General features: G+C 41.0%; 5 gene segments (V, D, J or C); all 5 read right to left on the reverse strand.

Moving 5' to 3' along the window:
- Positions 1–3,533: 3,533 nt before the first annotated feature.
- Positions 3,534–4,027, reverse strand: LOC132869447 (Ig heavy chain V region 914-like). The segment is given in 2 exon segments: positions 3,534–3,844; positions 3,943–4,027. Coding segments are annotated over 2 exon segments (354 nt in total).
- Positions 4,028–8,795: 4,768 nt separating this feature from the next.
- Positions 8,796–9,263, reverse strand: LOC132869448 (Ig heavy chain V region 6.96-like). The segment is given in 2 exon segments: positions 8,796–9,109; positions 9,212–9,263. Coding segments are annotated over 2 exon segments (366 nt in total).
- Positions 9,264–11,015: 1,752 nt separating this feature from the next.
- Positions 11,016–13,261, reverse strand: LOC132869449 (Ig heavy chain V region 5A-like). The segment is given in 3 exon segments: positions 11,016–11,054; positions 12,824–13,137; positions 13,213–13,261. Coding segments are annotated over 3 exon segments (402 nt in total).
- A 1,227-nt stretch (positions 13,262–14,488) lies between these two features.
- LOC132869450 (Ig heavy chain V region 914-like) lies at positions 14,489–15,238 on the reverse strand. The segment is given in 3 exon segments: positions 14,489–14,556; positions 14,725–15,111; positions 15,199–15,238. Coding segments are annotated over 3 exon segments (495 nt in total).
- Positions 15,239–18,829: 3,591 nt separating this feature from the next.
- On the reverse strand, positions 18,830–19,323 carry LOC132869451 (immunoglobulin heavy variable 3-74-like). The segment is given in 2 exon segments: positions 18,830–19,140; positions 19,239–19,323. Coding segments are annotated over 2 exon segments (351 nt in total).
- Positions 19,324–26,251: the final 6,928 nt, after the last annotated feature.

Genomic DNA, 26,251 nt, shown 5'->3' on the forward strand with positions numbered 1-26,251 from the left:
ACGAAGATGGTGGTGCCACCACACCAACAACTGTCCAAGATTTTGCTCTGGCCTTGGAAGGGGCCATTGTGCTGAATGAAATCCCAGATCTCCCCACTGCATTTGCATACGTTTTTGGACTGCTCTATGCAATGAACATCGACTACCCAAAGTCACTGAGGTACACTTTTGAAGCTATTCAGTCCATATTCTTTGAGCTTGGGTCTGGATACTCACAGCGCATCAAGTCGCTGAAAGCAAAGCTTGTGCACTAAACTTGTGTACGTTTCTAGTCTTGCACTAGACTTTTTTGGACATTTCTAGACGTGTTCTTTGGTCTTTGGTCATGTCAGTTTGGTTCAAAAGATGTGCATATATTTGAGCAGTTCTGTTCATTGTGGTAAAATTAGTAATGACCTGTCGGGCTTCAGATGGTGGCTCTAAGATTTTTATTTAGTTTACTTTTTTTGGATGGAGCACTTTATTACAAATTTTGCACACATTTCTTGAATGATTTAAGGCTTTTAAAAGTATAGTGTCTGTAATCCAGGTATTAACACTGACACTCAGGTGTAAAGGTTAACTTGATTTAAAGCTCAGGTAAAGGTTAACAAAGGTTTTTAGTTCTTTGTCGTAAAATTGAAATGTGAGATTGACACATGGCAGTCACAGTTGGTTTATTTTATCAAGTGCAAGTAGCTGATGCAGCCTGAGCACTTGTTTCTGTGATGCAGCCTGAGCACTTTTTTATTGTGATGTAGAATTTCAGTTTATTCCAGAACATTTTATACTTTTAAAGGCCTTAATCATTCAACAAATTTTTGCAAAATTTCAAATCATAGTGTGTAGTCCATATATTAACACTGACACTCAGCTGTGAACGTTAACTTGATTTGAATACTCAGGTAAAGGATAAAGTAAGTTTTTTTTTTTTTAGTTTTGTGTTGTAAAATTGAATTTTGAGATTGACACACAGCAATCACAGTTGGTTTATTTTATCAAGTGCAAGTAGCTGATGCAGCCTGAGCACTTCTTTGTGATGCAGCCTGAGCCCTTTTTTATTGTGATATGTCAGTTTACTCCAGAACACTTTATACTTGTGAAAGACTCATTCAACAAATGTGTTCAAAAGATGTGTATATATTTGAGCAGTTCTGTTCATTGTGGTAAAATTAGTAATGACCTGTCGGGCTTCAGATGGTGGCTCTAAGATTTTTACTTAGTTTACTTTTTTGGGGATTGAACACTATTATTACAAATTTTGCACGCATTTCTTGAATGATTAAGGCTTTTAAAAGTATAGTGTCTGTAATCCAGGTATTAACACCGACACTCAGGTGTAAAGGTTAACTTGATTTAAAGCCCAGGTAAAGGTTAACAAAGGTTTTTAGTTCTTCGTCGTAAAATTGAAATGTGAGATTGACACATAGCTGTCACAGTTGGTTTATTTTGTCAAGTGCAAGTAGCTGATGCAGCCTGAGCACTTGTTTCTGTGATGCAGCCTGAGCACTTTTTTATTGTGATGTAGAATTTCAGTTTATTCCAAAACACTTTATACTTTTAAAGGCCTTAATCATTCAACAAATGTTTGCAAAATTTCAAATCATAGTGTGTAGTCCATATATTAACACTGACACTCAGCTGTGAAGGTTAACTTGATTTGAATACTCAGGTAAAGGTTTAAGTTTTTTTTTTTAGTTTTTTTGTCGTAAAATTGAATTTTGAAATTGACACAGCAGTCACAGTTAGTTTATTTTGTCAAGTGCAAGTAGCTGATGGAGCCTGAGCACTTGTTTATGATGCAGCCTGAGCCCCTTTTTTATTGTGGTATAAATGTCAGTTTACTCCAGAACACTTGTGAAAGACTCATTCAACAAATGTGTTCAAAATTTCAAATTACAGTCTGTAATCCAACTTGACTTTAATGTTCAGGTAAATTTCAACAAAGGTCTTTAGTTCTTCATTCTAAAATTGAAATGTGAGATTGACATGTAGCAATCTGTCTGGAAGTGGATCACTTTTTTCCTGCACATTGCAGAATTATTTTTCATTTGCAAGAGACACAGTCTTACAAATAAAAGTGTTTTCCTTTGACAATTATTTGTAAGTGTCTTTTTTGCGCCAGTGATTTATTGTATGTTTTAAGGTACAGGTAACTTGAAAAAAAACATCATATGAAATGTAGAAATACATGTTATTATAGCAAACATTTATTTGTTATTATAAGAAGAGTAACCTAATTTGGGTAACAGCAAAAATACGTTGGTTGAAATCAAATGTAAACTCAAATTTTCTAGGCAACATGATGCAAGAGAATTTTGAATTGAGATGGTCAACAACAAGTAGTACGTTGGCTGAACTCAAATTTAAACTCAGAAATCCTTGTTGACTTAACAAGGATCTTTGTTGACTTAAGGAGCATTTTCTTGTTTAATTTGAGTTCAACCAACTTACCTTTTGTTGTTGACCATCTCAACACAAAATTCTCTTGCATCATGTTGCCTAGAAAATTTAAGTTGGGATGGTCACTTTTTTTTTTTACAGTGCACGCAATATATGCTACACATTTATTGTCATTGTAGTAAATGAATGAATTTGATAAAGCACTCACAGGAAGCAGCTGCCAGCAGGAGCAGTCGAGATGGAGAGAACAAGGTGTGTGTTGTTTGTACTGGGTTCTTCTCTGTTCTCCAAAGTTTAACAGAGACCATCAGACCACATAAATAGAGCGATATCCAGCCTTGGCATTTGTATTTGCTTTTCTGCTGATGATGGGAGGAGAACAGATTTAAAATGTAATTAAATCATGAGGAGGAGATTCATCGAATGGAGAATGTGTGGCTTTTTAATGGAACAAATCTTTTCCATAACAGAAAGTTCTTTACCAACTTCAATACCAGATCAATAATAGAGGGAATTATACATACAGAGAACCTTGCAACAAGGATTAGATACTATATTTAGGGTGATAATTATTATCTGTGCTTGAGGACATAAATTCCCCTCCTGCCCATGCCTGCATTTATTTTTATTTTATAATATTTTCTCACAAACTCAGTTCTTTTTCCCACAATATAAACACATTATGCCTTGAAACCACAGTGACGTGAACAAGGATGAAGCAGAAACGTGTCAAGCAGCATCACATGAGCTCCCAATACACTGCCATGTTCATTTTTCTGGTCTTTTGTGGCTCCCACAAGCTTCATATCTGACCACATGCTCCTGAGACTTTATTAGAGCTGATTCCCCTCCTGATGCACACCTCAAGTTGAGACTTTTCTGACAATTCTTTCTTTTTAAATGAAACATTTCCAGACACATTGTTGGACATCAGTCTTCTCTCAGTCATTTTAACCTCAACATGTGGGGCAGATGTTGTCAAAGTAGAGAAAGAGCACCACTCAGAGGACTTGAAGCAAAATGAAAAGCAGAATATTCATGAAGATGTTCATGATAAATGACTCTGGGGTTCAGTTTCCTGCTGAGGGAATATTTACAGCTCATGAGGATGTGCTTGTGTAAGTTTTTGTACAGCTCTGGAGTCTGTTGTATCAGTGTGAGCCTCGTGCACAGTAATAAACAGCCGTGTCTTCAGCTTTCAGACTCTTCACTTCAAGGTACAGCATGTTTTTATTGGTGTCTTTAGTGATGGAGAACTGGCCCTGCAGAGACTGAGCAAATGCCGTGCTAGTGCCACCGTCAATGTAGCCGATCCACTCCAGTCCTTTTCCTGGTTTCTGACGGATCCAGCTCATGTAGTAGCTGCCCATTGAGAATCCGGAGACAGTACAGGACAGAGTGACTGACTCTCCAGGTCTCTTCACCACAGAAGCAGAGGAGGTCAGGGACTGTCCATAAGAATCTGGAAGAGAAGAGTATAACTTGGTAATGTTATCATGTTTATCAGGACTGAATGGCTCTTTTTCCTCCCAATAATCTCATGAAAAATCTGAAACTTACATGAAATGAGTCCAAATAAAATACACTGTCCTAAAATCATCATTCTCTGAGTTCTGCTTCAGCCAGATTGAAAGTTTATGGGAGTGTTATCTATCACACAGCTCACTGGAAACTAGAAGAGCCAAGAACATGCTGTTTATACCCGACTCTATTTGAATAGGGAGTGTCCATGAGCACTTTGGATGGATTAAACCCACAACCACAGGCTGCTCAGTGTAGAGATGAGTGGATGATTAGAAGGTTCTATGTGGAACCCGACAACGAAAGAGTTGAGAGTAAAACCATTTTTAGAAGCTGAGAACCCTTAATCATCCACAGAACCTTTAAACCATTTGAATGTCTCCTAATGGGGAAAAAAGGATATGATTTTATACAGTGTAACATCATACAGATTCACATTTCATAGGAAATGTTTAAACGGGTTTATTTGTATAAAATTAGACTATTGATCAACTTCCTCATTTCAGTCCTTATGAATTTACCATGAAAACAGGTTCTCCAGAACAAAGAGCCTTATCTACTGATCAACACAGCACAGGTCGCTGAACGCTGGATGTAAGTCTGTTTAATCTGAGGGTCATGATTCACAGCAGGATGTGAGAAGAAAAATGGCCTGAATGTGCAGAGAGCAACAAGTTGAGATGGCTGAGTTTGTACAGACTGCCCTCTAGAGGCACAAAAGTCCTATTTTCAAAATATCCAGAACTGGAAGGAGAGATTTTCAAGAAAAAGGTTATGCTTATCCAAAAAAAATATCAAAAAGAAAAACATGAAAAATGACAGTCAACCATGTCATTTACATTTGGCCTATAACCTTATCCACAGGAATTTGGATAAAACATCATTAAACATTACTGAACAACAAAAACATTAGTCTAGAATGTTCATTTGCTCATCCAGGCATCATTTAGGCTCTTCCTCCATTCTGGTCTTTTTGCTCTGCTCTGCTCTGACTGCTCTGCCAATTCACCTAGGAGAAAGCCCACAGTATTAATTTATTTGAAATACTGAATCACATTTTAATTTAAATTAAATGATTTTGTTGTAATAAGCCTATAACTTTTTATATAAAGGCTAATGCCATGGGTAACCACTCACCAGAGATGTTTTAGGCTAGGCCTACTTCTTATATTTCAGCCTTTTCCTGGCTGCCTCCAAAAGTGCCTTATTGGCCAGGAACTTCTCGTACATCTCTGTGCAATCCTCTGTAAGGTTGATGCAGACCTGGAGCTCTGCCTTCACTGAGTCTACCTCGAGATGATTCCTTTCATTATGCCATGCAGTGGTCATTATGGAAAACACTTTCAATATGAGCATTGCTGCAGGGAATGGAAAATAGGTAGGCACTGATGATCTTCAAGCTGTTCAAAGATACATCTGTCTGGGTGAAGAGTTTCAAATATCTCTCCTCAGTGCTCCAGTTCTCCACCTCCACAGAGCTGCTGACAAATTTCTCCACAAAGGAATACTCTTCATAGAGGTCATCCATTTCCACATCCTCTGCACGCCTTCACTGCTTCACAGAACTGATCAAAGGGGACTGCATGTTTCAGACTTAACTTGCTCACCTGGCTGTGGAAGCTCTGTTCAGAGAAGTCATATCTGTCCTGGAGATATTTGAGTGCCCTTTCGTAGACCACAACAAACTCAGCCTTGCATCTCTTGCTCAGATGTGGAGTGAGCTCTTTCAGCTTATTGTTCACAGTGAATCTGAAGTAGCTGTCTCGTTGTCTCCTCTCCAGCTGGTTCTGTAAATTGGTCATCAGGTGGTAGATGGAGGTGATGCAGAAGGATTTCCCTTCAAGTGCCTGAATGCACTCACTGAATAGCACCAATACATGGCTGAGGGAAAAAAAAAAGTACAGCTCATGCAGTGACTGCTCTTCATCTCCGAAGCACTCCCACAGGACTTTTGAACATGCATCCTCTCCCAGGCTCCTGAAGTAGCTTGAGAGTGGTCCCCAGTACTTCACAATCTTGTCCACAGCTGGCAGTAGAGATAGCCACCGTGTCATCACATGTCGCACAATGTTGCATCGATCCATTTCGAGGAACTCGCAAAATTCCTGAAGGTGCGCTGTCCTTGTGGCAGAGGTGCTGAAATGGCTGTAGATTTTGAGGACAACATTTTCCACGTCCACACTCATTTTTGCTGTTGCGAATTTACTGGGATTGTGCAACAGATGTGCGAGGCAGTTGGCAGAACGAATGCCTTCATTTGCGTCATTTAGTTTCTGAAACACACTGTTATGCTTCCCGTAATTAACGCTGGCATTATCTGCTGTGTAGGCCGACACTTTGTTCAAATCCAGACCAGCGGATTCCAGCTTGCTCATTGTTTGGTTGGCTATAGCTGCAGATGTCTCGTCACTGTCATTATAAAAATCCATCAGGAAGTGTTGGACTCCCAGTTCGAAGTGGAAATATCTGAGAACTATAGGGAAACACTTGATTGCGCCCTTGTTCGAGGCATCTGAGGCGAGAGAAAAATGCAGATCATTTTCTTTTATGTAGTCGATGTGGGTGCGTGCGGAATATGGGGCTAACACATTCGAGCACAGCGCTTGTGCTTTCGTTCTGCCCAATGTCAATCCTTTGGCCACTGCTGAATCACTATATACCTGCCTGTCAACTTTTGCAGAGCAGTCTAAACTCCTGTACGAGTGATGGTGTTTAATGGTGTGGAACAATTTAGTCAGCTCAGCAGCAGTGGTTTTGTCATCGATTGGGGTTGGTAGAGCTGGGGCAAAAAACGATGCTAAAGATGACTGTCCAGCACGGGCGATTGCTCTAAGACAACGAGGGAGGCTCAGCCTCCTCTAAAAATGCCCTTATAACTTTAATGTGTGCGTGAGTTTCTCCCCCTCGTGACAGCGCGATTCAGCGCAGCCTCAGTGGGCTTCAATGGCATTTGGGAGCTCTGCGCTTTTCAATCTCAAAATGCAAGACGATTATTGGACAAATACTGCGAAAACGCCCGCCCCCGGACTCCGAGCCTCACATGGGAGGGACATGGCAGTTTCCGCGAGGAGACTGGTGATTGGTGAAAGCGGCCGGATATTTTCTTTGATTGACAGCTCGTTTCAACTATAGACAGGCAGCGGTACAGTGTTGCCAGATTGGGGGGGGGTCCCGCTCAATTGAGCGGTTTTAAGTGCATATTGGCGGGTTTTGAACATATTTTGGGCTGGATAACGTCAGCAGTATCTGGCAACATCAGTTCAGTCCCATGCGGATTTGCAAGTGCTGTGGTGTATTGTAAGAGATCAGCTTACATTTCGATTTCATTCATTACATACGGTTTCTACCAGCTTTTTTAGTTTGTATATATTTTCATTGTAAATAAAGTGTAAATATAGTGTTGTCAAGTTTGCTATCTTAGTTCCAGAAATTTCGTTTATTTGAGTGACTGAACTTGAGGGGGCTAGTCAGCTAGCAAGAAAGCTGCGCACGGATGCCAAGCATTGCTGATTTAATTTTGGCGAAGCCATTTGCCAGTCTTCCTTTCGAGGAAAAAATTAAAATTAAAGAGTAGGCGAGACCAACGCCTCAAATTGACTTGGTGAAAAAGGTAGGGAATAATACTCGTTCCTTTCAGCTCTCCTGGTACGAGAAAGTGAATTGGCTAACAGCAAGTGACCCACATCAACAACAGTAAATAGGCTACTTTAGTAATATGTCATGGATGGACCAAAAATATAGAATCTATTTAAAATGTTTATGCTGAGTATATTATATTGGAGTATATATTTTTCTGGATATGAATTAAACACAGCTACAATTTGAAAAACATTTTTAAACAAAAACACAGCCGAGAACATTTCACACTACAGACCTGGATTAAAAGTGAAGGGTTATCAAAATTGTCAATAAAACATTTCTCAGTCAAAATAAGTAAAATATAGGGAAAGTGTCATTGAATGAAATGTGTGGCACCCAGCTCTACTGCTGAGGTTCCTGACAAAGAGCTGCTTTCAATAATGATCAATTTTTAAACAACATGCCACAATTTTAAAATATAAAATGTTAAAATATACCCCTCCCCCCCCCAACACCACCATCATGTATATTGGACAGTAGGCTATAATGGGCCAAAAGAACCTGTTATTTCACAGTTTGTGACGCTGCCAACAATCAGGCAGATCAGAGGCAAGAGTATGGGCAAAATTGATGTTTTTTTCTTTTAAAATCTGGAAATATCGTAACCGACCAGCCTCCCCTTTTTGAAAGACTACCAGCCGCCACTGCTGTCCAGCACTGCTGGCATTCTCTCTGTGGCGGTCTGTGTCCGCGTGTCTGGCTATCGCACCTTTACCTCTGCTCCCCACATCAATGTCAATGCGACAGAGCTTGCAGAAGGCGAAGTGTTCTCCTTTTTGGCTCTTGCCGACAAAACGATGCTCTAAGCACCAAGCATTTTTAAAGGATGTCTTTCGTTTCGGCATGAGTATTGTTCAACAGCATGCGTGCCAACATTCATAGGTTTTTCCGTACAAACATTCGCACTGCGCGCGCAGCTCGGAGGAGCAAAAATCAGTCAATCGCGTGAGCGCAGCTTTTGAGTGACAGCAGCTTCCTGACAATCAGAGGCTGCAGAGGCTCCATCAGCTGCGTGCGCAGCGCGAATGTTTGTATACGAGAAATCCCTGTAGGCTATCTTTGCCTGTATGTCATTGCAGAATAGCAAGTGTAAATAATGGGCGGGGATTTGTGACGATTGATGCAACGGTGGCGGCTGAGGGTCCGAAATGAGGACAAAATGTAAAAAGTGAGGACGCGTGACAGACGTCCAGACAGACGGCTCTAAAACCGGACTGTCCGGACGAAATCCGGACGAATGGTCACCCTAAGTATCACTGTGTGTGTCGGGCGCAGTAATACACTGCAGTGTCTTCTGTCCTCACGCTGTTCATGTGCAGATACACCTGCTTCTTACTGTTGTCTCTGGAGATGGTGAAGCGGCCATTAACTGCACTGGAGAAAAACTTCCTATCACTATCATCCTCGATAGTTGCAACAAATTCCATCCCTTTTTCAGGAGCCTGTCTGATCCAAGCCATCCAGGAGCTCCCAAAGTCAAATCCAGAAGCTGTGAAGGTCAGTTTATGAGACTGATCAGGTTTGATGATCACTGAATCAGACTCAATCAGTGTCTGACTGCAGGAATCTGAAATACAAGGACACACAAAGACAGGTGTTGCAGTTAAAACGAAAGAAATAAAGAAGGGAAAAGATATTATATTTTAATTGTGAAATCGATAAGACTAACATTGAATGAACATTGTGAGAGCAAAGTAACTCAAAACTCTGCCTCGTCCCATCTCAAAGAATTCAAATGATTCATGTTGCTGTAAATGAACACAAACTGCAGGTGTGTTGTTGAGCTGAATGTCTCGCCATAAATGATTCAAACGCAGGATTTCATTTGCATGTCACGCCCACTAGAGACGTAAAAAAGATTCACAGAGGAACAGCCATGAAGAGAAAAAGTTGACAGTAAAACTTCAGCTGTGTTTCCTGCTGTCAAGTCCATAACTGCTCTTTACTCATTAGATCTCATGTCCTTTTAGTGCATCACTGTGTATCACTGTAACACCCAGAAGAACATGAAGTTTTCTGATCATCACTGAACAACACAAACTTTACAGATTTTATTTTTCAGCTGTGTCTCTCATCCAGATTATCAGAGATAAATTGAATGGAGTTCCAGAAATAATTCAGTTCACAAATCATCACTGACTCATTCAGTCAGGAGCTCATGCCAACTTGCCTGTTGTTAAAGCTTTGTCAGGTCTATAATATGAAGATCCAAGGGCTGATTTTGCATGTGCCGAGGATGAGAGCGATGACACATTTTACAGTTTTTCAGTTCAGTTTAGTGGTTGTTTTTAATAATTGGTGAACATCCAAGTGACCTTCAAAGTTCTTGTAATTTCGTAATTTCCTTCATTTTCGAGATGGTTGTTAATTATGAATGAACATATTTGATAGAAAGAAGAAATGTTTTTAGTCACTGTCTATTTCAGTGTTTATAATATTGTTGAAGGTGTCTGAATTGATATGTTGAGTGTGTTACTGTTGTTATTGAGACGATGTCTCTGCTCCTAATTCTGAGAGATAATACTTGTCTTTTCTCATTTCAGAAAAAAAAGCAAGTTTCATGAGTTTAACCTCAGGAGAAGTGAGATACTGCCCTCTATAGGTGCAGAAACATTTACACATTTATTTTCACTGTTCATGAAATATTCTGTGAAATGAATGAAAGGTTCAATCTGACGAATCTTTTATAATTTGAATACAGTTCTTTGATTAAAACTTCATTCCAATGAAATTTATTTAAAACATGGGGAGGAGATTCATCTGATGGAGAATGTGTGGCTTTTAATGGAGCAGAAGCCTCTTTATCAAATGCTATAATTTTCAATCAAATTTGAAAGTATCAGTGAAACAGGAGTGATAAGTTTTGTATCTTGTGGACATTCTGTTATACTGTACACTGTATGAGGTGTTTTTGTACAGGGATGTTGATTTGTCTCACTGTGGATCACGAGCGCAGTAATACACAGCTGTGTCTTCAGTCTGCATGTTCTGCCCTGTTAATGTTACTGTGCTGCTGGACGTGTCTCTGAAATGGATCTTGCTCTTGAGTGAATCTTTGCTGATAGTATCACTGGTGCTGCAGTACCAGCCGATCCATTCCAGCGCGTGTCCTGATGCCTGTCGTATCCAGTTAGTACAGGAACTCGTGGCTGAGTATCCAGTGATCTTACAGGGGACTGAAAATGATTCTCCAGGCTTAATCACTTTGACTGCAGGCTGAACCAGTTCAATACATTTAATTCCTGTGAACAACAAACAATTATTCAGGTGCCTTCTTTCTAAAGGAAATATGTCCACAATTATCTGTTTCTCTCCAAAATTCTCCACATACTTACCAGATGCAGCTGTTAACATCAGGAGTACAAATGTTGAGAACATGGTTTGCATGGAACCTGAACCCGGAACCTCACTTCTCTTGAGTGCACCTCAAATATTTTATAGGGGGTTTGATTTGCATGACAGTGTTGAGGCTTTCATAAAGGCACAGCAGGCTTAGAGACATGAGGCATTTCCTGCAAATGGAAAAACACGTACACATTCACAAAATATAAGAGTTCCTGACTATTTACTGACTAATTCACCAAACAGTGTGGATTCTGCAGCCTGGTTTCATGAGATACTGATATAATCGATCTGTAAGGTCTTAGCTTCATAACAATGTTGTATTTAGAGTTTATAACTTTAATGTAAATCCCAGGAGAACATGTTCTCATATTTATTCCACTCTCTCAGTCCTTCGAAGCTCAGCATCGTGGGTAGATGTTGTGTGAATAGAGAAAGAGCGCCCCTCACAGGCCTTAAAGCTGAAAGAAAAACATCATATTCAGACATTTCTCATGTGGCTGCAGGATAAATATACAGGAGACACTACAAGACCAAAGGTGGAGGAAACTTTCTAAATTTGACCGTTTGTCAAAAAAGGAAAATAATTTGCACTTTTCCTGATGAGAAACAGTTGCATTATTTTCCTCTGCCTGTTCAATAGCTTCTTGATGGCAGAGAATACATTTATTGATGATTTACTCAACCTTCCTTTTTCTCCAGAATGCCTTTGGAGGAGAAACTAAAAGTCAGTGGACTAATGACACATTTTCTGATCAAATACAAATTACACAAAAGGACAGACAACAAAACTACACTTTTAGTGTTTTGTTGTAATAATATACTCCACATTATTCAGATGATGCCATGGATCTAAAAATAGCACAAACTATTCAAACTTTCTTGCAATGGAAAGAAAATTATGACTGAGAGGGCGTGGCAGTGGGGGCGTGGTCGAGCCCCAGTTTGTGACTGGAGGGCGAGGCCGGGGAAGGTCAGTGGCAAAATGATCACACCTGTGTCAAATTACTGGTCCGTATGTGTGTGTCTTTGTCTTTCAGTGCCAGCTGAGGGCTGATGTGGAGGGAGAAAGCGCCTCCCTGTGTGCTGTGTTTGGATGTGAAATCAGCAAAAAAGCTGAAATAAAAATTGCCCTGCAGTGAATCCGCCTGTCCCACTGCTTCAGTGTTTCACCACCCCCAAAAAAAGTGTTACAGATGGTTTACAGAGCTATAAGCACTGAGTTCATGATTGAAGTGAAACTCACAGGATGAAGCTGACAGCAGCAACAAAAATGGAAGGAACATCGTTGAACTAAAAGCAGTGCAAAATTCTCCAGAGCCCACAGTGACCGAGGCTGATATTTCTCTGTCTGTAGTTGGAAGGGGGGGAATTTGGCAGAAACATTTGCATATTATGATGCTCTTCCATTCAAAACAGCCTGCTGGTTTCTGTCCTCGACAGGTTTTAATCATCAGAATGAAAAATGTTCTTTGGTGCTGAATTTGGTTTGTTTTAATGAAAAACTGAATGTAAGAATGATAATTATTCTCAATGCTTGAGGACATTGGGATCATGATCATGGAAAAATTCTACTTTTCTTCAAAGTCATGACAAAATGCTCTCACACTTTCTCGCACATGATACACAAACTCTGATTTGTTGAGGTGATTATTGTTATTTAATGATATAACAGTAGATCACGTTTTTGTCAGTGATGTGATTATAATAGTGTGTATTAATGTGTAGCAGTGTTAGAGATGTAGCACTGTGGTTTCAAATCTACACCACAAACGAATAAAAAAAATTAACATGAAACCCTGGTGAAATTTGTGGGATTATTTATTTTTTAGTTCGATGTGGATGGATAAGTTTTGTATCTTGTGGTCATTCTGTTATACTGTACACTGTATGAGGTGTTTTTGTACAGGGATGTTGTTGATTTGTCTCACTGTGGTCGTCGAGCGCAGTAATACACAGCTGTGTCTTCACTCTGCATGTTCTGTCCCCGTAAGGTCACAGTGTTACTGGAAGTGTCTCGAGAAACAACAAACTTGTCTTTCAGTGAATCTTTCTTTTCAATATCCCCATCATAATAAATGGCGTTGATCCATTCCAAAGGTTTTCCTGCAGGTTGTCGAATCCAAGCTGTTCCATAGTGGCTGCTGCTATCAGTGATCGAAGCTCCAGACACTCTACAGGTGATGGTTAAAGTCCCTCCTGGCTTTATCACTACTGAGTCTGGCTGGATGAGCTCAGTAGCACAGAACACATCTGTGAAAAGAGAAAAAGAAAAGGTTGACGTTGAACTGAAAGGATCAGATGAACTCATAAAACTTCGATCCAAACACTCACAGGGGGCGAGAGCCAGCAGCAGCAGTGGAGCTGAAGCAAACATATTTGTGTTGAAGGAGGACGAATGAGAACCGCTTCCTCTCGAGATAAGCACGGTGCTAATATTACAAGAGGAGATGGAGATTTGCATAAACATGACAGAGGAGCTGTGTTGAGTGCAGCTCTGCAGATGTTCATCACAGTCAAATCACATGTCTCGATTTAACATCCATTTAATGTGGGAAATAATTAATTTATGATCATTACGAGTAAGATCTCATCTCATCTCATTATCTCTAGCCGCTTTATCCTTCTACAGGGTCGCAGGCAAGCTGGAGCCTATCCCAGCTGACTACGGGCGAAAGGCGGGGTACACCCTGGACAAGTCGCCAGGTCATCACAGGGCTGACACATAGACACAGACAACCATTCACACTCACATTCACACCTACGGTCAATTTAGAGTCACCAGTTAACCTAACCTGCATGTCTTTGGACTGTGGGGGAAACCGGAGCACCCGGAGGAAACCCACGCGGACACGGGGAGAACATGCAAACTCCACACAGAAAGGCCCTCGCCGGACCCGGGGTTCGAACCCAGGACCTTCTTGCTGTGAGGCGACAGCGCTAACCACTACACCACCGTGCCGCCCTACGAGTAAGATTTTTTTTTAAATAATGGTTCATAAATAAATAAATGATGCAATTCTCCTGTCTTATTTTGGTTGTCATGAAAAATAAACTGAATTTTTGCCATAATACATCAAAATAATAATCATGATAATGAGAAAAACAAGCTTTTATATCATTATCAGCCCTGTTCAGAATTGCATGAAGGCAGAGATCAATCTCATGTGTATGAAGATCCTAGTTTATGATTTTTAATGTTTATAATGGCAATGTCAAATCTTGAAGTTTCATTTATCGATCCAGAAGAGCAGTGCATCACTGAACCCCTCATTCTAATGGTGCTGGTTCTCAACTAATGAGCACAGTTATTTGTTGTCTTGTGACTCCTGAACACAAATCATTCTGGTGTTGATCGGAGCATGAATTTAAAGAGCTAAATTTGTGAGATTATTTTGTAATTGTGCACTGAGTGAAGTGAAGATACTTTCCAGGCAACAAGAGGCACAAATTCTCAGCTCCGTCACATCTGTAGACGAGGAGATTTACTTCCAACTGATCAGAGCAGTTTAGAGAACTGGAATATGATCATCAATCAAGCTGTTAAAGCCAAACTTTCAATGTCCAAAGACAGACATTATGTTCAAATCATAAACTGTGATGTTCATACAGTATCACCTGACCTTTGGAGAGGCTGAATGCTGCAGTTACACTTCACCTCCTTCACATTAACTATGGATTGGAATGGAATGGATTGACAGATTATTCATGATGGATTAACTGTATATCCAGCTCAGGACAAAAAATAATTTCATGTTGAGGCCAAAGATGAAATATGATGTTGATTTCCCTTTGTCTTTGAAATACAGAGGGGTCTGAGCCCTGCGAGGTCATTTATACCAGGCGTCCCTGGGGACAAGTGGACTGCAGGGAGATGAAAATGAACAGGGATGTTTTTGTACAGGGCTGCAGGGAGTCTGTAGTGCTGTGTGTCTCTGGCACAGTAATACACAGCCATGTCCTCGGTCTGAGAGTTTTGTCCTCTTAAATAAACTGTTCTGCTGGATGTGTCCTGGCTGAAACTGATCTTGCTCTTCACTGTATCTTTGAGATTCGTGCTACCACCACTACACAGATATCCGAGCCATTCCAGAGCTTTCCCAGCAGGTTGTCGTATCCAGGTAATACAATAGCTCGACTCTGAGGTCTTACAAGAGATGGAGAATGACTCTCCAGGTTTCACGAGCACAGAGGCTGACTGAGTGAGCTCCACAGCACCAACACCACCTGAGAACAACAACAATAAAACATTGTTAAATCATTTTCCCAACCAGGTATGAAATCTAAACTCATTCAGCCAACATGGAGACTTACAGAATGCAGCTGTGAGCAGCAGCAGCACTGATGAGAGCATCGTTGTTTGGGATAAAACTGAAGTGAATTAAACTGTTCAGCTGCTCTCCTCTTCACCACACACACACTCACAATCACCAACCTCATATAAGAGACATCAGTGAAGAATTTGCATCAAATGCATCACATGACCTTGAAGACTTGGGTTTTAAAACTAAACACTTGCGTATCTCTGTGACCAACTGATTCAAGTTTCAAAGTGTTTCAAAGTGTTTATTGTCATATGTACAGTAAGGAACATGTCCTCTTGAACAGTGAAATTCTTAGTTTGCCGTCCACCATGAGTGCCAAATTACAACAATAAATAGGTGGAAGAAATCATAGAAAGTAAAGGCAATATAGTGCAAAATAAAAACAAAAAAACCCAGTATATTACAAAATAAAGGTAATGTATTTACCTTTTTTTCCCCTTATTTACCTCAGAGCCAGTCACTGAGGGTGGGGTGCAAACCAAGTGTGGACAGTTTATGGGTGAGTTTGTGGGGGATGACCCTGTTGAACGCAGAGCTGTAGTCAACAAAGAGTCTTCTGATGTAGGAGTCTTTGTTTTCCAGGTGGGAGAGAGTATAATGGAGGGCAGCAGCGATGGCATCTGAGTTAGACCTGTTGGGCCTGTAGGCATACTGCAGGGGGTCCGGTATACTGGTTTGAATGTGGGCCAGTACCACTCTCTCAAAGCACTTTGAGATGAATGGAGTGAGTGCAATCAGCCTGAAATCATTCAGGCAGGTGGGTGGGCTCTTCTTGGGAAGAGGGACAGTGGTTGTGGTCTTGAAGCAGAAGGGAACAGTGCTCTGGCTGAGGGAAAGGTTGAAGATAGCAGTGAAAACATCAGCCAGCTCAATGGCACATACTCTGAGGGACCGCCCAGGGATGTTGTCTGGTCCTGCTGCTTTCCTGAGGTTGATCTTCCTCAGAGCTTTGTGTATCTGGCCTGATGAGACTGTTGATGGGAGACTGTTGATGGTGGTGGTGGTGGGGCGTTTGTTGGTGCAGGTGTGTGTGCCTCCTCTCTGTGCTGTAGCTGGAGGTCTCAAAGCGGGTGTAGAAAGTGTTGAGGTCATCTGGCAGGCTTTTTGTGTAGCTGATGGTGCTGGTCCTGAAATCTGTGAAGTGCTGCAGGCCTTGCCACATCCGCCCAGGGTCGGCAGTAGAATAGAAGCTGTCCAGCTTCTCTCTGTACTGCCTCTTGGCCACTGTAATGGCTTTCCTCAGTCCATACTTTGCCGCTTTGTACTCCATTTCATTGCCTGATCTAAATGCAAGAGAGTGAGCATGCAACATGCATCATACCTGACTGTTTATCCAGGGCTTTTGGTTGGGGAACTTCCTGATCTGTATGGTGGGCACGATGTTACAGACCCTTATATTTCTAGAACAGCAGCTCTGACAGTAGTTTCAGCTTCAAGGTTTACAGAACAGTGCTTGTTCTAATATGTTTTCATTTCTAAATAATTTACACAGACACTTATATCATGGATGCTCCACATAAATTGATTTAAAACATGGGGAGGAGATTCATCTGATGGAGAATGTGTGGCTTTTAATGGAACAGAAGCCTCTTTATCATGTACTATAATTTTCAATCAAATATTCAAGGTTCAGTGAAATAGGCAATCAGGATTAAATGATGAATTTACAATGATAATGATTATCAATGTTTGAGGACATTGGGATCATGATTGTGAAAAAATTCTACTACTCTTCAAAGTCATGACAAAATGCTCTCACACTTTTTCACACATGATACACAAACTCTAATTGGTTGAGGTGCTGCTGAATGATACTATAGTACAACAAGTTCTTGTTAGTGATGTGATTATAATAGTGTGCAGTATGTGAAGCAATAATGGAGATGTCACACAGAGGTTTAAAATCTATGCTCCAAACTACTGAAAAAATAATTAACATGGAACTTTGTTGTAATTTCTGGGATTACTTATTTTTTAGTTTGACTTGGATCTATAAGCCATTTTCAACAGAAGAAGAAGAAGCCTTTATTTGTCACATGCACACTCAAGCAAAGTGAAATTCATCCTCCGCATTTAACCCATCTGAAGCAGTGAACACATGCACACACACCCAGAGCAGTGGGCAGCCATACTACAGTGCACGGGGAGCAGTTAGGGGTTAGGCACCTTGCTCAAGGGGAATTCAGCCCAAGGCAACCCCATGAAGACATTCTGTTGCAATGGACACTGCATGAGGTGTTTTTGTACAGGGATGTTGTTTATTTGTCTCACTGTGGAGAGCAAGCGCAATAATACACAGCTGTGTCTTCAGTCTGCAGATTCTGTCCTCTAATTGTTATTGTGTTAGTCGCAGTGTCTCTGGAGGTGCTGAACTTAGTTTTTAGTTTCTCATTGGAATATAGACTCCCACCACTATAGATGTGTCCAATCCACTCCAGAGTTTTTCCTGCAGGTTGTCGCATCCATGACATACCTTCGCTCGTGACTGACTATGAAACCTGCAGTGGATGGAGAGACTCTGGCCTGGCTGGACTGTCATGGAAGCAGGCTGAGTCAGTTCCTCACCATGCACATCTGTGGAGGAAAACACATGGTAATATATCATGCAATATACACTGCACATTAATTATTATTGTAGTAAATTAATGAATTTGATAAAGCACTCACAGGAAGCAGCTGCCAGCAGGAGCAGTGGAGATGGAGAGAACAAGGTGTGTGTTGTTTGTACTGGGGTCTTCTCTGTTCTCCAAAGTTTAACAGAGACCATCAGACCACATAAATAGAGTGATATCCAGCCCTCACATTTGTATTAGCTTTTCTACTGATGATGGGAGGACAAAGGATTTAAAAGTTATTTAAATCATGAGGAGGAGATTCATTGAATGGAGAATGTGTGGCTTTTTAATGGAACAAATCTTTTCCATAACAGAAAGTTCTTTACCAACTTCAATACCAGATCAATAATAGAGGGAATTGTACAGAGAAACTTGCAGCAAGGATTAGATACTATATTTAGGGTGATAATTATTATCTGTGCTTGAGGACATAAATTCCCCTCCTGCCCATGTCTGCATTTATTTTTATTTCATAATATTTGCTCACAAATTCTGTTCGTTCTTTTTCCCACAATATAAACACATTAGTCCTTGAAACCACAGTGATGTGAACAAGGATGAAGCAGAAAATGTGTCAAGCAGCATCACCTGAGCTCCCAATACCCTGCCACGTTCATGTTTCTAGTCTATTGTGGCTCCCACAAGCTTCATATCTGACCACATGCTCCTGAGACTTTATTAGAGCTGATTCCCCTCCTGATGCACACCTCAAGTTGAGACTTTTCTGACAATTCTTTCTTTCTTTTTTTTTAAATGAAACATATTTCCAGACACATTGTTGGACATCAGTCTTCTCTCAGTCATTTTAACCTCAACATGTGGGGCAGATGTTGTCAAATAGAGAAAGAGCACCACTCAGAGGACTTAAAGCAAAATGAAAAGCAGAATATTCATGAAGATGTTCATGATAAATGACTCTGGGGTTCAGTTTCCTGCTGAGGGAATATTTACAGCTCATGAGGATGTGCTTGTGTAAGTTTTTGTACAGCTCTGGAGTCTGTTGTATCAGTGTGAGTCTCGTGCACAGTAATAAACAGCCGTGTCTTCAGTTTTCAGACTCTTCACTTGGAGGTACAGCATGTTTTTATTGGTGTCTTTAGTGATAGAGAACTGGCCCTGCAGAGACTGAGCGAATCCAGTGCCAGTGCCACGATCAATGTAGCCGATCCACTCCAGTCCTTGTCCTGGTTTCTGACGGATCCAGTGCATCCAGTAGCTGCCCAGTGAGAATCCGGAGACAGTACAGGACAGAGTGACTGACTCTCCAGGTCTCTTCACCACAGAAGCAGAGGAGGTCAGGGACTGTCCATAGGAATCTGGAAGAGAAGAGTATAACTCGGTCATGTTATTATGTTTATCAAGACAGAGTGGCTCTTTTTCCTTCCAATAATCTCATGAAAAATCTGAAACTTACATGAAATGAGTCCAAATAAAATACACTGTCCTAAAATCATCCTTCTCTGAGTTCTGCTTCAGCCAGATTGAAAGTGTGTGGGAGTGTTATCTATCACACAGCTCACTGGAAACTAGAAGAGCCAAGAACATGCTGTTTATACCCGACTCTATTTGAATAGGGAGTGTCCATGAGCACTGTGGATGGATTAAACCCACAACCACAGGCTGCTCAGTGTAGAGATGAGTGGATGATTAGAAGGTTCTATGTGGAACCTGACAACAGAATGTTTCACAGTTAGAAAGAGTTGAGAGTAAAACCATTTTTAGAAGCTGAGAACCCTTAATCATCCACAGAACCTTTAAACCATTCAAATGTCTCTGAATGGAAAAAAAGGATATGATTTTATACATTGCAACATCATACAGATTCACATTTCATAGGAAAAGTTTAAACAGGGGTTTATTTGTGTAAAATTAGACTATTGATCAACTTCCTCATTTCAATCCTCATGAATTTACCATGAAAACAGGTTCTCCAGGACAAAGAGCCTTATCAACACAGCACAGGTCGCTGATATGCTGGATGTAATTCTGTTTAATCTGAGGGTCATGATTCACAGCAGGATGTGAGAAGAAAAATGGCCTGAATGTGCAGAGAGCAACAGGTTGAGATGGTTGAGTTTGCACAGACTGCCCTCTAGAGACACAAAAGTCTCATCTCATCTCATTATCTGTAGCCACTTTATCCTGTTCAACAGGGTCGCAGGCAAGCTGGAGCCTATCCCAGCTGACTACGGGCGAAAGGCGGAGTACACCCTGGATAAGTCACCAGGTCATCACAGGGCTGACACAGACAACCATTCACACACATTCACACCTACGGTCAATTTAGAGTCACCAGTTAACCTAACCTGTATGTCTTTGGACTGTGTGGGGAAACCGGAGCACCCGGAGGAAACCCACACGGACACGGGGAGAACATGCAAACTCCGCACAGAAAGGCCCTCGCCGGCCACAGGGCTCGAACCCGGACCTTCTTGCTGTGAGGCGACAGCACTAACCACTACACCACCGTGCCGCCCATATCCAGAACTGGAAGGAGAAATTTTAAAGAAAAAGGTTCAAATGTTCTTGCTGTCAGTAAAAAGGCCTCCCATGGGGAGGCGATACAAATGAAGGAAGTCTGAATTCCAGATTGGAGCATTTGTATTGGCATGGTTTAAAAGAGCGAAAGCAGTCAGATACAGTATCAGTGGGAAATTAAGTCATTTATCACCCTGTCTTTATGATGGAGTTTGCTCTTCACTCTCTGTGATGAAGCTTCTCTGATGTCATTTAAAGAGCAAAATAAAGAAACATCCTGAAAGGTGAATGAAATGCACTGATACCACAGTTATGTTGAATTCTTGAATCTGATTAAGGCGTTGATTAAGCAAGCAATTAATTAAACTGCAGGTCTGTTTACTATAGAAAGGCAACACACAGGTTAATATTAATTATAAATTGTAATCGTTTATCATTCCATAGGAACAACTGACATGATTTGGATGGTGGATGTTTCACACAGATTTCAAAAATAAGAAAATAGTGAGATTTCATGTAATGTTCCTTTTTCCAGATGTTCTTCTCAGCATTGAGGAAAGTCATACAGTTCAGTTTTTGTCTCAATGTTTCCTTTGTTCTTCAACACTGATGATGAAAATGTGAGATAAACTTTTGACAACAGCATGCGTGTGTTTTTGTATTGACACCTCAACAGAAGCATCAGTGTGTGTGGCGAGCGCAGTAATACACAGCTGTGTCTTCAGTCTGCAGATTCTGTCCTCTCAGAGTTACCGTGCTGCTGGAGCCGTCTTTAGAAATACTGAACTTGTTTTTTAGAGAATCTTTAGAACCAATTGCTCCACCACCCCAGATGTCGTTTATCCATTCCAGAGTGTTTCCTGCAGGTTGTCGGATCCAAGCCGTGGCGTAGCTGTTGTCAGTAACAGAGTAGCCGGATACTTTACAGCTGAGGGTTAAAGAATCTCCTGGCTTTAACATCACTGAGGTGACCTGAGTGAGTTCTACTGCACAGTCCACATCTGAAAAAAATAAGAGATGTCACAATTTCAGTCAGAAATGTCTGTACAGTATGTTATAACTGCAATAATTTGCTCTGAGCTCTGAGTACATGATTGAAGTGAAACTCACAGGATGAAGCTGCCAGCAGCAGCAAAAATGGAAGGAACATCGTTGAACTAAAAGTAGTGCTAAATTCTCCAGAGCCCACAGTGTCCGAGGCTGATATTTCTCCATATGTAGTTGGAAGGGGGGAAATTTTGCATCAACATTTGCATATTGTTATGCTCTTCCATTCAAAACAGCCTGCTGGTTTCTGTCTTCGACAGGTTTTAATCATCAGAATGATAAAAAAATATTCTTTGGTGCTGAATTTGGTTTGTTTGTATTAAAGACTGAATATGGAAGTGAAATTTAGTCCTGTAAATGATTTTAAATCTCCTTACTCATGGAAACTGGAAGTCCAGATCATCACACACTTGTCTCATGGGACATTATTTTGTTAAAATCTTGAATAAATTTGCTGATCTGAGCAGAAATGTTCATCAATGTCAATCATTTCTCACTAAAAGACAACAGCAATGTTTTGGGAGGCACATCACATTAGAATGAAAAACTCCTTCATTCATTTACAGTAAACACTTTATCCTGGTCAGGGTTGCAGTGGATCTGGAGAATATTCCAGGTAATACTGGGTGTGGTGAGGGGATGTGTACGGGATGAGACATCATTCTATCACAGGCCACTACACACATATTCCTATGTTCATTCCCAAATATATGGGATTTTTACTGTCAATAAACACACACACAGACACACACACAACATGCAGTAAAACTCACTCAGTAATAACATGTCAGTCATACAAGAGACAATCTAAAAGTTTTGGTTCTTTGACCTCCATGAATGCACTGCTGATGAAAGTGCAAGATTGTTATGTGACTACAGCAAAAATGTTTTTTTTTTTTTACTGATGTCTCAGGAGAAGTATCACTGTGTGTGTCGAGCGCAGTAATACTCTACAGTGTCTTCTGTCCTCATGCTGTTCATGTGCAGATACACCTGCTTCTTACTGTTGTCTCTGGAAATGGTGAAGCGGCCATTAACTGCACTGGAGAAATACTTCCTGTCACTACCATCCTCGATAGTTGCAACAAATTCCAGCCCTTTTTCAGGAGCCTGTCTGATCCAAGCCATCCAGGAGCTCCCAAAGTTAAATCCAGAAGCTGTGAAGGTCAGGTTATGAGACTGATCAGGCTTGATGATCACTGAATCACTCAATCAGTGTCTGACTACAGGAATCTGAAATACAAGGACACACAAAGACAGGTTTTACAGTTAAAATGAAAGAAATAAAGGGAAAGATGTTATATTTTAATTGTGAAATTGAGAAGAATAACATTTGAATGAACTTGAATGAATGTCTTGACTATATTTTCTATTCATTTTACAACTTATGGTGGTAAATAAAAGTGTGACTTTTCATGGAAAACACAAAATTGTCTGGGTGACCCCAAACTTTTGAACGGTAGTGTGTATACATGTTATTTCACCTCCCTCACTGCCATCACCAGGAACTACCTGCAGGCCAGGACAATGATAACATTTTAACATAGCCTATGGAAATCCAAAGTTTACACATTATCATCACGCACAGAAACTGCAAAACTAGTTTTAAAACCGCTAAGTTCCAACTGTTAAACATAGTGAGAGGCTGGGCTACGTGTGTGTGTGTAAAGTGTAAACCAGTGCATCCTGACTTTCTAACTATGCCTGTGTGTTGCGTGAGCGGCAGTCAGTCAACAACTCTTCGCGAAGTTTCCTTATGAAACAATATGCTCGCTGAAATTACGGCAGGGAACGCCAGATTAAACATTAAAACTGCCTTCTGAGCACTGTATCTACAGGCTACCACTGAAAGGAGGCTACCAGAAAGGCATCTCTACTCCGTACGATTTTACTTTCACTACGACATTACTTTGAACAGACTATCAAAAAATTGCAAGGTGATATGATAAAGTAAGGCACAGTTTACTTAGTCGTTTTTTTTTTTTTGAAAAAACGATGCAATCGTTTTCTGCCTTTTGGCACCCTTCATCATGCCGTGTTGGGGTCCTGAACTAGGAGGAGCTGTCCCCAATATGCCTGTCAAACTTGTTGTGGGTAACCATAGCAACCAAGCTTGAGCTCGCAACGTGTGCAGTCTGCGCAGTTGCAACTATGTATGTACTGCTGTGCACCTCAATAAACCGAATGGTAATTAGTCTTTTGATTTTTCCGTGAGGTTTGCCTTATGCAAAGAAAGACAGCATAGACGTTTTTTCCTCCCAATAAGTGGGGGGGACCGAACGAGGTGAATTTAAATCTGGGTGGGATGAATCCCCCCCGTCCCCCCCTCTATCTGCGCCCGTGGAACATCATACCCTGATATGCAACACAGAGTCTTTAACACAACACCCAGCTGTGCAACACATCCTTGAACATCTTCTGCAACACAGTCTGGAAATTCATAACCAGGTAGGCTATGCAACACACAGAACCTTGAATATTATACCCAGGTATAACCTATAACACAGAGCCCACCATTCTCTTAACATTACTGAACAATATACACACTTCAGATTCATGAAAATTATATGATGCACACTATTTATACACAAATTCTGCCCTCCGCCCCTTTTCCAGAAAATGGTCTGTGACCCCAGACAGCTAAGTCTTGCACATGAAGTGAGATGCTCGTTTCATGCCATTTGCAAGCCCTTTTGAAATTCACCAGGTCCCCAAACCCATCTTTTGACCAAACTAAATTTCCCTGAGAGGGCTTCATCAAAAGACATGGCCAACAGTACATTTTATTAGTCACAGGAGATCCAGTCAACCAGTTCACATTTTCATACCAAGACACCTGAAAAGACCTGGTATGACCTGCTGATTTTTGAATGAGATTAAGCTTGGGCTTTGGTCTGCCTTGCTCTTTAATTCTCACTTCCTCCTCATATGGCAGAGTGTCAAAACGTTTTGACAAAAGCATGTCCACGATGTTTGCCATTATAGCAGATAGATACCAGCTGTTAGCAGCTAGCACTGCAGATCCCAATAAGGCTCAAGCTAGCCTACAACCACGTTGATTGAACTACAAATGAAATAAACGAGTGAATTCACGAATGATCAAACTGATAGAATGGATGAAAGTTAACAGAGCGCCACAAGTAATATTTACATTTATTTACAGAGTAATGTACAGAGACATCAATGAGAAGAAACGTTTATATGAAAAGAAATTCGGACAGCACTTTGGCACACGACTACACTTTCTCGACATCCGCTAGGGCCTGACTGATCATGCTTACCGTGTTCCTCGCCAATGCCGAAGTACAGCAACCGCCCTCCTCATGTCTTTCAAACACCACCTCCAATAATCCTTTATCAGCCCGGCTTCTGGCCCTCCCAATGTCTCGTTTACCCCCAGAGATACCCGGCTTCCCCGGAAGGGACGATTTTGTCAATTTTAACCAATAACAACTAGCTGAAATTGGCTGTTCAGAGCTGTCTCGTAGACTGCAACGGATACCCGGCTGCCAGTCCATAGAGCCCATTGAAATAAGAAAGGTGATTCTTGTAGCGAACTGCAAGTTCGTCAGACATCACTCAAATAAGTTACAGGATGACATAGGGACAGTTATGAACGTAAATACAATCTTGGGCATATGTTATGCAAGTTATTGTTTTAATGAGAATTCAACGTCGTAGACGGCGCAGTTTGGGGAGAGAATTTTAGGGGAAGTTCGGCTTCCCTTGTTGTCTCTGAGAAATCGCCCCTGCAGTATAGATAGTTTTCACTGACGTCACGGCATTCCGGGGAATGCCCCCCAGCCGCCATCTTGGGGGGCAAACAAAATGGACCATCGCCACTACCGGCTACGTTATCTCGGACGAATTTATGAAGTTATATAGTCAGCTTTCTAAAATAAAGATCAATGTCGGCAAAATCAAGCAAACAGAAGTATATAGATACATTAGACGACATCTCACGACAACGGTATGCAGCCAAACTGGCCTTGATTGGGGGAATTGACCCCTACGAAGTGGACAAAGATGCATTTTCAAGTGACTATGCAGGGCTGCCAAAGCCTGAAACTGCCAAAGCCTGCTCCAAAGCCTGAAACTGACTTCATCAAACTTTAAAGGCTGTCTGATATATACAACTTTATATATTCACAGCGCGCCTTTTTGGCGGATGCCGCCTGAATCGCGCAGATTTTTTTTTTTTTAGGGGGGGCGTTGGAGTGTCTGATTATAATTTCAAAGTAAATTCTGTATTAAAATTACTAAATAAACAAATCTGTTACAGTCCATGAAACAGCAAGTATAAGGATGAGGGAAAAAACAGTTTAAATCGGAAAGCTGTGCACATATGCGCAGTCCTGCACACCGCTCGGGCTGCGCAAATGTGCGCAGCTTTCCGATTTAAACTTTTTTTTCTCATCCTTATACTTCCTGTTTCATGGACTGTAACAGATTTGTTTATTTAGTAATTTTAATACAGAATTTACTTTGAAATTATAATCAGACACTCCAACGCTCCCCCTAAAAAAAAAAAATCAGATCCGCGCGATTCAGGCAGCGTCCGCCAAAAGGCGCGCTGTTTGCATCCCAAACACAAATCAAATCATACAGAATAGACCTTAAATGTTTTTCAAAAATGACCCTTGCGTGAGTGAAGTGACAAGTTTCAAATAGAAATGTGACAAACGAGCGATATTAAGTGTACATTACAATGTGAACGTACACTCAGCGGTTCCAGTTAGGCATTCTCCAGAGATTGTTCACATGATGTTTTGGTTTCCAAAAACAAACGTAAACACAGTTGATTGTTTATTTAAACTTACCACTTATAAAATGATCGGAGCAGACTTTGCTGTGTTTGGAAGGCTGATAATCCTTGCGGTTGATTCTCTCAAGCCATAGATT

Source organism: Neoarius graeffei, chromosome 20, assembly GCF_027579695.1.
Source record: "Neoarius graeffei isolate fNeoGra1 chromosome 20, fNeoGra1.pri, whole genome shotgun sequence".
Classification (NCBI taxonomy): domain Eukaryota; kingdom Metazoa; phylum Chordata; class Actinopteri; order Siluriformes; family Ariidae; genus Neoarius; species Neoarius graeffei.